Source organism: Rhinolophus hipposideros (genome assembly GCF_964194185.1).
Source record: "Rhinolophus hipposideros genome assembly, chromosome: 2".
NCBI classification, from domain to species: domain Eukaryota; kingdom Metazoa; phylum Chordata; class Mammalia; order Chiroptera; family Rhinolophidae; genus Rhinolophus; species Rhinolophus hipposideros.
The window spans coordinates 84,410,504-84,427,214 of record NC_138048.1 but is presented as its reverse complement, the minus strand read 5'-3'; the positions used below and the strand labels follow the sequence as shown (position 1 = coordinate 84,427,214).

The following is a 16,711-nucleotide window of genomic DNA, read 5'->3' as shown; positions in this document are numbered from 1 at the left end:
ATGTGTGTGTATATATATATATATGTATATATATGTATATATACATATATATATATATATATATATATATATATATTTTTTTTTTTTTTTTTTTTTTTTTTAAGGAGGGTGCAACTCATAGTGACCCATGCAGGGATTGAACCAGCAACCTTGGTGTCATTAGTGCCACACTCTAACTAACTAAGCTAACTGGCCACCCCATTATTACATTTTTTAAAAATGCCCTAGCTTGGCAAGTAATTTTTATGAATTTGACCTTTGTTACGTTATTCTTTTGGATGTATTATAAGCTTAGCATTTTAGTTTATATGGTTTTACATGGCGGAGAGCTGCTAATTATAAAGTGAATTGTAACCCAAGTTTGTTTGTAAGTAGATTTTGATTAGACTTGGAATACATTTTCCTTTAGAACTATGGATAAATCAGGATTCCTGCAAACTGAAACCTAAAATGAGGCCAAGGGTATCTTAAATTGAGTATAGGGCTCAAGTGTGCCTGTATTATGTAGGTGGGCATGCAGCAAACGAGAGAGGGTAGTGTGATATGGTGCAAGCACGTCTCTGTGATTCCATTTATTTGTAGCCATGCTACAGTGAAGGCCCAGTGTGGCCAGATTTTTTCCCTTTTTTCCTACAGAAAATCCTGCCATCTGAATTTTTCTGTAAATTCATAATAGTATTAAGATGTCCAATTTTTTTTTGAATGAATGCTGAGGCCAAATTTGATGTATCGGTGGCCAGATGAGGAACATAGGTCTCATTTTGCAGCTTCCTTTATACTAACAGCTGGACTCCCAAGTTAACCCACAGAATGCTCTGTAAATTGTAGCCATGTTATAATATCGACTTGTGTTCTGGGAACAGGGCATATGGGGCAAAAGTGATGTCGGCTCCCTTTCCTGGGTCTCAGGTAAAACTGTTGGGAATGTTGGATAGGTTTTAAACAGGCAAAGCTAGGTAATTCTTCACACTCTGCCATCTGTTGTAGAGTATTTATTCTGAGTCATTAAGGGCCTTTAGAATACCTTCAGTTGTCCTTTTGTACCCTGCCTTGCCTTTTTACTCCTTGCCTCCCAGAAGGACCGATGTGTTTTCCATTTCCCTTTAGCATTTTCATTTACTTCCTCCATTGGTGAGGAAACAATAAAAACATTCATGCTAACCTTCATAGATAGAAACATTGGTATTTATATATTTGGAAGTTTGTGCTTATTAACAAGTGAAGGTTGAATTGATAGACTTCCACACATTGCAATAAAGTAGCATAAATATAATTAAGCTGTGTGAGATGATTTTAATTAGCTGTTACAGAATCTGGATATCCTACAATATACTGAAAACATAAATCTCTGAATCTGTAGACTTTGTTTAAAAATCAGCAGTGAGAGATTCTTCACTGACTCTTCTTCCTTAAATCCACAGTGCTATTATCATCTCTGGAGGACCTAATTCTGTGTATGCAGAAGATGCTCCCTGGTTTGACCCAGCAATATTCACTATTGGCAAGCCTGTTCTTGGAATTTGCTACGGCATGCAGGTACATCTGTGAATTTGCCTTCAGAGTTAATTTTATTCTGCTTGTAACTCCTATTTTATTAGTATTTTCTGTCTTGAGAGTATTTAGGATATTTAGTTATATGAGATCATTTTCATATTGCAACTCTATGAATTGCTACACTAGTATAGTAGAACTGACCTGACTTAGTTTTGCCCACCCATCTTTATATAATTAAAATCGTACTTCATGTACTATTTTCGACTTTGGTTTTGAGATTCATTCAAGTTATTCATTTTAACTATTTTTTTTTTTAATTGGGGAAGGGGAACAGGACTTTATTGGGGAACAGTGTGTACTTCCAGGACTTTTTTTTTCCAAGTCAAGTTGTTGTTCAACTTTCAATCTTAGTTGTGGAGGGTGCCGTTCAGCTTCAAGTTGTTGCTAGTTGCAGGGGGCACAGCCCACCATCCCTTGCGGGACTCGAGGAATTGAACTGGTAACCTTGTGGTTGAGAGCCCACTGGCCCATGTGGGAATCGAACTGGCAGCCTTCGGAGTTAGGATCATGGAGCTCTAACCGCCTGAGCCACCGGGCTCATTTTTACTATTGAATTTAGTGTTCTAATATAGCACAAATTAATTGTACATTTCACTGGTTAGTATTGCTGGTCTTTTCCCAGTTTTTGCTATTGCCAAACTGCCATAAATATTTTTGTATTTGTTTGCTATATTTGTCTTTTGCGTTTGTCTTGTACATACACAAACTTTTCTCTAGAGTAACCATAAATTGAAATGCTGAGTCTCAGATTCATTGGGTAATGATATTTCTTCCCAGTTCACATTCTATAAAAATTCCTCCCCTCTGTATCCCTGCCAAGCCTTGACATGGTGAGATTTCTTTTTCTTTTGTATTTTCCTATTTGAAGAGGTGTCAAAAGGATCACATTGTAGTCTTAATGTTCATTTTCCTTATTATTGTAAGATTCGTATGTTTATTTGCTATTAGTGTCTACTTTATTATAAAACCTTGTTCATGATTTTTGCCCATTTTTTCAATTGACTTGTCTTTTTTTAAAAATTGCATTTATGGGGCCGGCCCGGTGGCTCAGGCGGTTAGAGCTCCATGCTCCTAACTCCAAAGGCTGCCGGTTCGATTCCCACATGGGCCAGTGGGCTGTCAACCACAAGGTTGCCGCAAGGGATGGTGGACAGCGCCCCTTGCAACTAGCAACAGCAACTGGACCTGGAGCTGAGCTGCGCTCTCCCCAACTAAGACTGAAAGGACAACAACTTGACTGGAGAAAAGTCCTGGAAGTACACACTGTTCCCCAATAAAGTCCTGTTTAAAAAAAAAAAAAAATTGCATTTATGCTGGATAGTAAACTTTTGTCAATTAGCTATATTGCAGATACCTTCTAGACTGTGACTTTTCATTCTTTATCATTTCATATGGTCTTTTTTTTTTTTAAATGTTGTAAGAACATCTATTTTACAAGCATTTGGTTTCTTTATACAATCCCACAAGCTTTTCTCAAATTCTTTTTATTGGCAGAATTTCTTTCTCTGTCTTCCTCCCAAATCTAAACCGTATTGTAAAACTTTGGCATATCTGACAGGCAGTAGAGGCTGATATGGTTAGGGTGGTAGACCTGAAGTACTACATGGCTTTCTTTGAGGCATTTAGGACTTGGAAGTTATCAGGAATCCATACTGAAAACCATTTCCTTAAGCCAAAATAGAATATTAAAACAAAAATTTAATAAGGAAATTGTTTTATTATACAGAAGGTTATCCCCTCCTTCCACAGACTCACAGCTGATGGTTCACCTCCTTGCACTTGCAAACTTAAGTAGCATAGTTAAGAACTAAAAATAACTATGAAAGCCTTGTGAACAGGTGAAAGCTTTAAACTTTACTGCAAGCCATTGGTTTTCTAAAAAGACTTAAGCTTTATATGGACTTTTAAATTCTGTAGGGTTCCAACAGCTTTGGTTACCTTGATCATTCAACTGTCCTCTAAGAACTGCAAATGAGGGGAGGAAGAGGTGCACAAGGTTCATTGATTACAGAAGCAAATTTCATTCAGCAAATTTGAATGACTGCTCTGGGTCACATGCATGTTAGGCCCCCGGGACTCTGAAGAGACCTGAAGACATGGGGGGCGAGGACATGGTCTATTTTGGTAATCATGCTAGCTTGAACGGCTAGAGTAGAGAATGAAGGGGAAGATGAAGTTAATTAGACAGTGGCCATTCAATGAAAAGTCTTTGTTCAATGTAAGGGACTTGGACTTTCTCCTATCGACAAAGGGTCAGGAAACTATGGCCTCCTGCCGCATCTGGCCCACTGCCTGTTTTTTAATGACCTGCAAGCTAATAATGGTTTTTGTATTTTGAAATGGTTGGAAAAAATTTTTTTTAAAAGAATTGTATTTTGTGATATGTGAAAATTAAATGAAACTCAAATTTCTGTGTTCATAAATAAAGTTTTATTGGAACACAGCCACATCCATTTAAGTATTATCTATGGATGCTTTTGTGCTACAGTGACAAGAGTTGAATAGTTACTACAGAGACAGAAGGGCCTGCAAAAGCCAAAATACTTTCTGACCCTTTACAGGAAAAAACGACCAATCCCTGATGGATATGCTAAAGAGCCATTGAATAATTTAATCATGGATAACACAATTTTAGTAGCTAACATCTGTATAGGCATACCTCGGAGATGCTGTAGGTTTGGTTCTAGACCACTACAGTAAAACGAACTGTAACCTTTTTGCTGGTGGAGGGTCTTGCCTTCAGTTTGTTAAACAAAAAACACACAAAACAGGCAACATCTGTGAAGCGCAGTTAAGTGGAACGGTGGAGCGTGATAAAACGAGGTATGCCTGTACTGGTTTAGATAAGGGTTAGCAAGTTTCTTTCCTGCTGGACTTAACTGAAACCTTTATTTAGGAAGGTTTGCTGTGAATGTCTAAGGAAAATTGTACAGGGCAGCATTTGGTGATGGTTTTAAATAATATGACACTGTGCATTATATGAATGAACGTTTATTTAGCTTCTTGCTTTTCTGTTGGTGTCTGGGTCAGCCTGCATCATGTGTTACTATGCCAGATATCTTTTTATGACACTTGTGGAACAGACACATCAAGATGAATTATAGTGATTATATCAATGCAGACTTAATCTTTGTAAAAATCTGGCGTTTATTTGGTGTTGGGGGTTTGGGCATATGTAAATGTAAATAAGAATAGAAGATTGATTGACAAAAGGAGGGGCAGAATGAAGAGACCATTTGAAATAAGAGTATGTAGGTATTTGGGATTGGAACAAATGAGTTTAATTGAAAGACCAGATTTTTTTTGCTTATCCCATCCATCTCCATAGCACAGCCTTCTGTTGGCTTTCAGACTTCCTTTGGGACTAGAGATTGAATACCTAGCTTGGAGGAATTTATACCTGTCTAATTTTAATACCATAGCTCTTGTTGACTACTCTAGCTTTTTTAAAAGTTCATATTATCTTTTACAGTGTTTTTAAATTGTACTCTGGTGAAACTATTAAATCTCTATTTTTAATAGATGAATTAAAGTACACTAAATGGAAAATCTGCCAGTGTTTAACAGAAATTAACCTCAGATCAAATTTCTAATCTAGTTTTGTTTTATAACTACGTCTCTTAGTAATTGTGCAATTATATATAACAATACCAAGTTAGCTCCATTTTTCAGACTTCCTTTTTTTGTGGGCACAAACATAACATACCCTGAAAATAAGGAATAGAAATTAAATTGGCATAAGAAAATGGGTAATTTTCTTTTGATTTATATTAACATCTATTTATTTTCTCTTTGAACAGATGATGAATAAAGTATTTGGAGGTACTGTGCACAAAAAAAGTGTTCGAGAAGATGGAGTCTTCAGTATTAGTGTGGATAACACATGCTCATTATTCAGGTATTGTAGATATTTTTAGATGACTAAGAATGGTAGATTAACTAATTTAAAGTTTGGATTGTATGCTTCAAAATTGGAGATTCTATAATTCTTAGACAAAGTTAAGGCCACAGTAGTGGCCAAAGGTGTAATTACAGTATTTGTCTTCCGGTTGAGTGTCAAGACAGCAGAGGGTGGTGGTGATACTTACTACATAATTTAAAAGCACCTCTGCGGCCGGCCGTGGACACCTATTTGGGATTGCATATTGTGATGCCAGCGTTTGTGGTTTTCCCTTTGTACTCTTTGGTAGAATGTGATTCTAAACATTTGATGTGATAAATGGATACAGTTTTAAACTGTCCTGCATCTACCAGATGCATTTGTATATCTTTCCCTACCACATTCTTGCTGGGGGTTTAGCAAGCTACCTATTTATTGGACTCATGACTTAACATGTGTTGTGTTTCCCTCCTCACTTTCTCTACATTGAGCATAACAGTACCTGGTGTATTAGGTTTTTAATATGGTGAATGTATTAATTGATTTTATTGCTGCGTGATAATAGATTAGGTGCTATAGCTTTAATCTATATAAAAATGACGAATGAGCTGTTGACTAGTTTCCTAGAATTATTTATCTTCTGCTTTACTTAAAAAAAAAAAAAGTCACTGAGTTTTCATTCAGTTTTCTGAAAGACCAGAAAACTTATGTTTTAGTCACTTGCTTCCTTTTTGGGGTTTTTCTGTTTTGGGTAAAGCCCATTTTGATGGACTATTAGTTACTTACTTGCTTCTTTTTGACCTGAAGTTCATTTTTATTTTAAAACCACATTTTCCTCTAACTGCATTAAATCTGTAAAATGCAGGCTGGTGTCAATTAATGAGCACATGTAGTTACTTTTTATTATCATTTCTTTTCACTGTGCTAATTATTTTTAATTATAGGTTTGTTTTACTAATATATATCCTTAAAGCCTCCATTCATTTGTGCCTAAGTTAATTCTTAATGCATGGTTTTCTCCAAATTGGACAGATCAGAATTTTTTTAATTGAGTATATTTGATGTGTGATATTGTGTAAGTTTAAGACGTACAGTGTATTACTTCGATAAATTTATATATTGTAATATGATTGCTAATGTAGTAATAGTTTATCACATTATATACGTATAAGGGATATTACACATTACTTCCTTTGTCTGACTTAGCTCTGTCTTGCTTAGCTTACTGTGCTCAGGGTTCATCTATGTTGCAAGTAGGAGGATATCTCCCTTTCTCATGACTGAATAATATTCCAAATAATATTCCACACTCTATGTACCCCATCATTCTTTATCCATTCATTCATTTATGGGCATGCGGGTTGTTTCCCTGTCTTTGCTATTTTGAGTGATGCTGTAATAAGTAGAATTGCTGGATCCTATGGTAGATCTAATTTTATTTTTTTTGAAGAAGCTCCATATTGTTTTCCATAGTGGTTGAACCAGTTTACAGATCCCCCACCAATGTGGAAGTGGTCCCTTTCACCACATTCTTCCCAGCGCTGGTTATCTCGTCTTCTTGATGATAGCCATTCTGACAGGTGTGAGGTGATCTCTCATGGTGGTTTGATTTGAATTTCCCTGATAATTAATGATGTTGAGCATCGTTTCATGTGTTTGTAGGTCATTTTGATGTCCCCTTTGAAGAAATGTCTGTTTAGTTTTTCTACCCATTTTTTAAATCAGATTTTTTTTGTTTCTGTTTTTGAGTTAGCTAAGTTCTTTATATATTTTGGATATTAACTCATATGTCAACAGAAATTTTAAGATCCGTGTTATGAATTTATGTTTATATGAAATGTAGATACAATTCTAGTTTTTACATAAAACTGGCTGTAACTAGCTCCTCTTTAATATTGAGGAAGAGCAAAAATAAGTAAATCTGTGTTCAAAGATTCTAGTTTTCAAAGGAAGATTAATTAAAATGCCAAGATTGCTCAAAATAATTTTATACACTGAAGCTACTCATTACTAAAATATGTTAGAAATCCAGTGCTAGTTCCACTTCACAATGAAGAGGAGTTGTCTATATTTACTTACAAAATAACATAGCACCAGGACTCCTAAAGCAGCTCTCAAGACGAGTTACTTGAGATCTGCTTTAGGAGTCCTGGTAGTGTGTTACAACATCAGAGGCTTCAAACGTAAAGATCTGGTTAAGATTTAGAGTTTTTCTGTCTTCCTAGTTCTAAAATTCTGAAACTTATTACAGCCTATACTAATCCTAAATAACAGTGATGACAGCAATAACAATCCCAAACATCCTTTGGCTTGAATGTACTATGTCATCTTGCTTTATTTTTAATTTAGTTTTTTATTTCTTAATATTTAAGATTTCCCCATAATGTACAAAATATCTTTTTATGATTGATGTTTATTTAAATCAGGGTCCAGAGAAGGTCCACACATTGCATTTGATTAATATTACTTATATCTCTTTTAATCCATACTATTAATTGGTGTGGCACGAGAGATAGAGGTCTACGTTGCTACTGGGTGTCATTGTTTCTAGGCCTTTTCAGTGAACAGTTAAGTGTATATATTCTTCCAGAAAGAGAAAGCAATCATTAATGTATACTATTATTTCCAATTAGGTTTTTACTTAACTCCTTTGATTTTATTTTTATTTCCATGCTCTGAAGCCGAAAATCTGAATTCCTAATTATATTATTTACTATTTGTTTTAACTTACAATATACACACACACACACATATATATATATATATTACACATATAGCTGCCAAATAACAATATTAGTACAATGACTGCTAATATGACTACTGAATAAAGTGTTAGGATCTTTGAAATACCTTTTGTTCTCAAGATAAATCCCAATAGAGATAAAATGTTGAAATTGTTATAACCTCTTGAAATTATTTTTTTGTAGTTATTTGTCTCAGTTTTCAGTTTTTAAAGATTGTCTTTTTCTGAGATTTAATATTTTTTAATTGGCTTTATTTATAATGGATAGAATAAATTTAAATTCTAGCAGTGTTGCACTGTCATATGCTTATTTCTGTTTTCTTGATCTACACATATGGCAAACTAGTGTTTCTAAAGCAAAAGTATAAACTTTCACTTATAAGATGAATAAGTTCTGGGGCTCTAACGTACAGGATGGTGACTATAGTTAACAACACTGTATTGTATACTTGAAAGTTGCTAAGAAAGTAGATCTTAAATGTTCTCACCACACACAAAGAACTGTAACTATGTGAAGTGATGGATGTGTTAACTAACCTCATTGTGCTGATCATTTAAAAATATATATATATTATTGTCATGTGCAGCTTAAACTTACACAATGTTAGATGTCAGTTATATCTCAGCTGGAAAAAAGCAAAGCAAAAGGACCCATTAATCATGTCTATAATTAAGATATTGATGTGTTGTATTTTACTTTCTCTATGTTTAGGGGCCTTCAGAAGGAAGAAATTGTTTTACTTACCCATGGAGATAGTGTAGACAAAGTAGCCGATGGATTCAAGGTTGTGGCACGTTCTGGGAACATTGTGGCAGGTGAAAATTCTAAAACTTTTGCAGATTTCATTTTTAAAAATTTATCTGAAGAGTCTAAGACTATGTTTCTGTATAAGGTACTGTTTTTTATTTTTTTTATTTTTTTAAAGGTACTGTAAATGTCATAGAATCAACTATTAATTTATGAAAGAAATGAAATATTAGGAAGATTATCTAGAAGAGAAGTCACCTACTGGTTTGCTCTGAAATATTTTAAAAAATGTTTATACTAACACAAGTTTTTCAGATATAAAACACAGTAGTTATAATTTTATAGCTCAGGAAAAATTTGAGAACTCTCCCTCTTTCTAACATGCTATATTCATAATTGCCTTTTTAAATGCCTTTCGTAGGTATGCATAGGCACGTATCTTGGACATCTGTAAAACACCAGGCTCAGCACTCAGGACATTTCTCTGAAACAGGGTTGGCAAACTATTACCTATGGTCAAATGCAGTAGTAACCTGTGTTTGTATGTCCAGGAACTAAGAATGATTTTTACATTAAAGGATTATAATAAAAGAGACTGTCTATATATGTGTGTTTTTCAAAGCCTAAGATTTTTTACTGTCTAGCTCTCTGTAGGAAGTTAGCCCGCCCATGCTCTAAAACCATTTTTGTCGTCTACTTTTTTGAGGAAGAGAAATTGATTTCGGGCTGCTGGTATTTACTTGCTTATTTGAATAATTATAATGTAAATAACCATCAGTAATCCTGGAAATCAGTAGAAGAGAAAAGTGGGTTTATCAATAAAGTTCGTTTTGTTTGAAATGCCATATCTTAATAATAAGTTGAGGAAAAGATTTGTCCTGGATAAACTTAATTGACTGTATAATCTGCCCCAGTTACTTAACAGACTAATATATTAGCATACGAATGATCCAAGAATGGTTTTCATATTGAAGTGTTTTTACTTCACATAAAAGATCAACAGTCGTGGTTGGCTTATGTATTTTTATTCATTCAACAAATATTTGAGCACTTACTATGTGCCAGGAACAATGCTAGGTGCCAAGGATACAGTAATGAACAAAATGGGCAAAATTTTGAACATTTTAGTTGGGGGAAGATATGGCACTGACAATATACAAATACAGAATATATCAGGTGTCAGTGTTTGTTAAGTACATTGAAATAACAGGAGAAGAGAGGAGTGTTGCAGAATATGTGTGATTAGGATTGTTAATGTTTTATATCAGATATTCAGGGAAGGTATTTCTACAAGATGATATTGGACATGAAGGAAGTAAGTGCTGACCCTTCTGGATATTCGAGGGAAAAAGAAAGAGCAGTACAAAGCTTCTAGGATGGGACCATGTTTGAGGAACAGAAAACAGACTACTTGGTTTTGCTTGGAGTAAACGTGGGGAAGAGTGGGAGAAGTTGGGCCAGCAAGGTTGTTGAACCCAACAGAACCCAGGATCTTTGAGGCCATTATGAAAACATTCTTTGCTCTTAGTGAGGTGGGGTTTTGAGCCAAGGAGAGACATGATCTAATTTCATGATTCACCTGGCTGCAGTGAGGAGAAAAGACAGAGTCAGCTGTTGAAGCAGGAGACCAGCTAGGCGACCGTGGCAGTGATCAGGAAGGAAGAGGGAGAATGGTCTGGGCAGTGGGCTCAGTGCTGAGAGTGGTGGAGTGACTGCTTTCTCGGAGAGGTTCGGACAGACGTGTTTTGTTACATTTATACTAAGTATTTCAGTTTTTTGGGGGTGCTAATGTTGATGTATTGTGTTTTAAATATCAAATTCCACTTGTTTATCAGTGGTATACAGGAAAGCAATGACCTTTTGGTATTAACCTGTAGTGTGCAACTCAAGCAGTGATTCTGCTCTAATCACTTAATTAGTTCCAGGAGGTTTTTGTTGTTGAGTTTTTCAGGTTTTTTTTGTACAGGCGATCATGTCATCTGTGAATAAAGACAGTTTTATTTCTCTCTCCCAGTTTGTATACTATTGATTTTCTTGTCTTTTTGTATTAGCTAGGACTTTTAGTACAATGTTCAAAAGCTACGGAGAGAGGGAGCACCCTCCTCTAGATCCCGATCTTAGTGGGAAACTCGAGTTTCTCACTGTTAAGTATGATGTTAGCTGAAGGGTTTTAGAAGATAGTCTTTATCAAGTGAAGAACTCGCACTCTGTTCTTAGTTTACTGAGTTTTTAGCCTGAATGCGTGTTGGACTTTTTCTGCATGTATTGATAGAATCGTGTCATTTCTTTTATAGATCTAGGCCTATTCAGATTATCAATTTCTTGTGTGAGTTTTGATAAATATGTCTTTCAAAGAATTAGTCCACATTATCTAGGTAATAAAATTTGGGACAGAGTTGTTCATAGTATTCCTTCACTTTTTTATTTTTTATATATTTTTAAGATTGTATTGGGGAAGGGGAACAGGACTTTATTGGGGAACAGTGTGTACTTCCAGGACTTTTTTCCAAGTCAAGTTGTTGTCCTTTCAATCTTAGTTGGGGAGGGCGCAGCTCAGCTCCAGGTCCAGTTGCTGTTGCTGTTGCTGTTGCTAGTTGCAGGGGGCGCCAGCCCACCATCCCTGGTGGGAGTCGAACTGGCAACCTTGTGGTTGTGGTCCAGCAGCCTTCTGAGTTAGGAGCACAGAGCTCCAACCGCCTGAGCCACCAGGCCGGCCCTTTAGTATTCCTTTATTATTCCTTTAATGTTCATGGAATCTGTAATGATGTTCCTTCTTTCATTTCTGATATTAGTAATTTGTGTCCTTTTTTCTTTTAGTTAGCCTGACTAGAGACTTATCAATTTTATTGCTCTTTTCAAAGAACTGGGGTTTAGTTTTGTTGGTGTTTTATTTCCCCCATTCATTTCCTGTTTTAAATTCCATTGATTTCTGATATAATTTTTGTTGTTTCTTTTTGTCTGCTTACTTTGGATTTAATTTTCTCCACTTTTTCTTGTTTCCTGAGGTGGATGCTTAGATGATTGATTTTTAAATCTTCTGTTCTAATATGTGCATTGAGCTATAAATTTCCCTCTAAGTTCTGTTTTTGCTGTCTTTTGGTGTTTTCAGACCAATTTCCAATGTGTGTGGGAGTGTGTGTGTGGGGGGGGATGTTTCCCACACCAGCAGGGTGTCCAAGAATTCAACTCGATTCTAATGCTATCTACCTGGACATAACCTCAGGTTCTACAGCATGAGGGCTCAGTCCCACACGACTTACTAGTTGCAAGCCTAGTTTGACCGATTGGCTGAGGATTGGAGGTTCCAGTGATCCCTCCTAGGATTTTAGATGCCAGTTGTATAATAATTCCAGGTTGTTACCAGTACTTCTGACTGACTGACCTGTAAATCAGAGGTTCCTATAACCTCCTCTTGGAGCTCCATTGATTTGCTAGAACAAATCACAGAACTCAGAACCATTTTATTTACTAGATCACCAGTTTCTTATAAAAGGATATATAACTCAGGAAGAGCCAGATGGAAGAGATGCATAGGGCAATGTGTGGGGAAAGGACCGGAGCTTTCATGCCCTCTCCAGGCACACCACTGTCGCCTTGATCTCCCTGTGTTCACCAACTTGGAAGCCTTCTGAACCCTGTCCTTTTGGGTTTATGGAGGCTTCATTACATAGGCATGATTAAGTAAATCATTGCTCATTGTGATTGATTCAACCTCCAGCCCCACTCTCCTTCCTGGAGGTCAGGGGGCTGGGACTGAGAGTTTCAACTCTTTAATCACGTGGTTGGCTCCTCTTGTCAGCCAACTCACATCCTTAGGTGCATTCCAAACATTACAGACACCGTTAAGCTTTCATCAACTTAGGAAATGCCAAGGGTTTTGGAAGCTGTGAGTCAGAAATTGTGGACAAAAACCAAATATATATTAACTATAAATCACAATATTGCAGATTTAAGTTCCGTTCTCTTAGCAAATTTCAATTATCCAATACAGCGCTATCAACTATGTTCACTGTATTATACGTTAGATTCTCAGACTTTATTTGTCTTACAACTGAAAGTTTGTACCCTTTAACCAACCTGTTCCTTACCCTCCCCTGCAACCCCTGACAATCACTTTCTTTGCCCTCTGTTTCTGAGATCGACATTTTTTTCTTTTTTTAAGGATTGCACATGTAAGCGATACCATGCAGTATTTGGCTTGTTTTGCTTAGCTTAATGCCCTCCAGGTTTGTCCATATTGTTGAATATGACAGGATTTCCTTCTTTTATTTAAGGCTGAATGATATTTGTGTGTGTGTGTGTGTGTGTGTGTGTGTGTGTGTGTGTGTGTAGACAGGTGTACACCACATTTTCTTTATCCATTAATCCATCAGTGGACACTTAGTTTGTTTCTAGGTCATGGCTACTGTGAATAATGTTGCAGTGAACATATAGATATCTCTTTGAGATAATGGTTTCATTTCTTTTGGATGTATACCCAAAAGTGGGATTGCTGAATTATATGGTAGTTCTATTTTTAATTTTTTTGTGAAACCTCCATACTGTTTTCCATAGTGGCTATACCAGTTTATATTCCCCTGAACAGTGTACAAGATTCCCTTTTCTCCACATCTTTTCCAGCCTTTGTTATCTTGTCTTTTTGATAATAGATACCCTAATCAGTAAGAGGCGATATGTCATTGTGGGTTTGATTTGCATTTCCCTGATGATTAGTGATGTTGAGCACTTTTTTATCTACCTGTTGGCCACTTGTAAGTCTTCTTTGGAAAAATGTCTATTCAGGTCCTTTGCCCATTTTTTAATTGGGTTGTTTTTTTGTCTTTGAGTTGTGTGAGTTCCTTATATGTTTTGGATATTAACCTCCTGTTGGATATATGGTTTGCAAACATTTTATCCCATTCCATAGGTTGCCTTTTCATTTTGTTGGTTTCCTTTGCTCTGCAGAAGCTTTTTAATTTTATGTAGTTAGTCCCTCTTGTTTGTTTTTGTTGTCTTTGCTTTCGGTATCAAATCCAAAAAAATTATTGCTGAGACCAATGTCATGGAGTTTTTTTTTGTATGTTTTCTTCTAGAAGTTCTATGATTTCAGATTTTACATTCAAGTCTTTAATCCATTTTGAGCTAAATTATATGTATGGTCTAAGATAGGGATGCAATTCCTTTTTTTTTTTTGCATGTGGCCGTCCAGTTTTCCCAACACCAGTTATTGAAAAGACTATTCTTTCCCCATTGTATATTCTTGGCTTTGCCGTAAATTAATTGACCCTACATGCATGAGTTTATTTTGGGGCTGTCTGTTCTGTCCATTTGGTTTGTGTGCCTGTTTTTATGTGAGTGTCATACTGTGTTTGATTACTACAGTGCTGTAATATAGTTTGAAATCAAGAAGTGTGATGTCTCTAGCTTTGTTCTTTCTCAAGATTGCTTTGGTTCTTTGGAAATTTTTGTGGTTCCATACAAATTTTAGGATTGTTTTTGCTATTTTTGTGAAAAACGCCATTAGGATTTTGATAGAGATTGAATTGGATCTATAGATTGCTATGTGTAGAATGGACATGTTAACAATATTAGTTCTTCTAAACCAGGGGTGTCCAAACTTTTTTCAACGGTTTTCACCAAGGGCCATATGCGGTAAAATACACAAAACAGCCAGGCCACTCACTAAAGGTAAAGTACGTATTGCCTCACCTGGTTTATTTAAGTAAACTAAATATATTTTTGGAATTTGCTGCAGGCCAATTAAAAATGGATGCGGGCCGCAGTTTGGACACTCCTGTTCTAAACCATGAACATGGGATATCTTTCCATTTATTTGTGCCTTCTTCGGTTTCTTTCATCAGTCTTACAGTTTTCAGAGTACAGATCTTTCATCTCCTTTGTTTAAATTTATTCCTAAGTATTTCATTATTTTGATGTTATTATAAATGGGAATGTTTTCTTAATTTTTTTGTGTATAGAAACACAACTGATTTCTGTATGTTGATTTTTCTATCCAATCTTACTAAAACGGTTTATTAATTGTAACAGTTTTTTGGTGGAGTCTATGGTTTTCTGTATATAATATCATGTCATCTGCAAGTAAATCTTACTTCTTTTCCAATTTGGAAAAGTTTACTTCTTTTTCCTGTCTGATTGCTATGGCCAATACTTCCAGTCAGTCCAATGCTGAATAAAAGTGACCAGAATAGACGTCCTTGTTGTCTTCCTGATCTGAAAAGGAAAGCTTTCAGCTTTTCACCATTGAATATGCTACCTGTAATCTTGTCATATATAGCCTTTATTATGTTGACATATGTTCCCTCTGTACCCAGTTTGTTGAGAGTTTTTATCATGAATGGATGTTGAATTTTATCTAATGCTTTTTCTATATTTTTTGAGATGAACATATGATTCTTTATTCTTCATTTTGTTAATGTGGTGTGTCTCATTCATTGATTTGCAGATGTTGATCCATCCTTGCATCCCTGGAATAAATCACACTTGATCACAGTGTATGATCATTTTAATGTATTGTTGAATACAGTTTGTTAATATTTTGTTGAGGATTTTTGCATCTATGTTTATCAGGTATATATTGGCCTATAATTTTCTTGTAGTGTCCTTGTCTGACTTAGATATCAGAGTAATGACCTGGTGGAATGAATTTGGAAGTGTTCCTTCATCTTACATTTTTTGAAATAGTTAGATAAGGATTAATATTTTTCTTTAACTTTTTGGTAGATTTCACTAGTGAAGCCATCTGGTCGTATACTTTTCGTTGTGGGAGGTTCTGATTATTGATTTGATCCCTTTACTAATAATTGGTCTTTTCAAAATTTCCCTTCTTGGTGCAGCACTGGTAGGTTTTATGATTCTATTAATATAAATTTATCCATTCTAGGTTGTCCAATTTGTTGGTGTATAATTGTTTATACTGTATTTCCCAGAAAATAAGACCTAGCTGGACCATCAGCTCTAATGCGTCTTTTGGAGCAAAAATTAATATAAGACCTGGCTTTTCTTTTAGTGTAAGATTGGGTCTTAATGTAAGACTGGGTATAATGTAATATAAGACTGGGTCTTATATCATATGTTATTGTATTACATATAATACATATATTAATACATATAATAATATATGTAATAGAATATATTATATAAGACCCGGTCTTTATTAATTTTTGCTCCAAAAGATACATTAGAGCTGATGGTCCAGCTAGGTCTTATTTTCGCTGAGACACGGTAGTAGTCTCTATGATCCTTTATATTTCTTTGTTATCAGTTGTTATGTTTGTTATGTCTCCTTTTTCGTTTCTAATTTTATTTGAGTACTCTCTTTTTTTCTTGGTTACGTCTGGCTAAAGGTTTGTCTATTTTATTTATCTTTTCAAAGATCAATTCTTAGTTTAATTGACCTTTTTCTATTTTTTTTTTTAGTCTATTTCATGTTTTTCCCCTCTGATCTTGTAATTTCCATCCTTTTAGTAACTTCAGGCTTGGTTTGTTCTTTTTCTAGTTCCTTGAAGTGTAAAGTTAGGTTGTTTACTTGAGATCTTTAGTTTTTCTTGATGTAGATGTTACTTGCTGTAAACTTCTTTCTTAGAATTGCTTTTGCTTCATCCCATAAGTTTTTTTTTTTTTTTTTTTTTTTTTGTATTTGTCTCAAAATTTTTAAAATTTCTCTTTTGATTTCTTTGACCCATTGGTTTTTCAGGACCACGTTGTTTAATCTCCATGTATTTGTGAATTTTCTAGTTTTCTTCTTGTAAGTGATTCCTAGTTTATCATTGTGGTCGGAAAAGATACT

At 35.3% G+C, this 16,711-nt stretch overlaps 1 protein-coding gene across 1 annotated transcript in view; it reads left to right on the top strand.

Annotated features, from left to right (window-relative positions):
- The window catches only part of GMPS (guanine monophosphate synthase), a 59,431-nt gene that overhangs the window by 20,543 nt on the left and 22,177 nt on the right, over positions 1-16,711 (top strand). Inside the window, exons 3-5 of the mRNA XM_081066079.1 lie at positions 1,422-1,536; positions 5,355-5,452; positions 8,890-8,993. Of these exons, the coding sequence (XP_080922205.1) occupies positions 1,422-1,536; positions 5,355-5,452; positions 8,890-8,993 (317 nt within the window). The remainder of the gene's footprint in view (positions 1-1,421; positions 1,537-5,354; positions 5,453-8,889; positions 8,994-16,711) is intronic.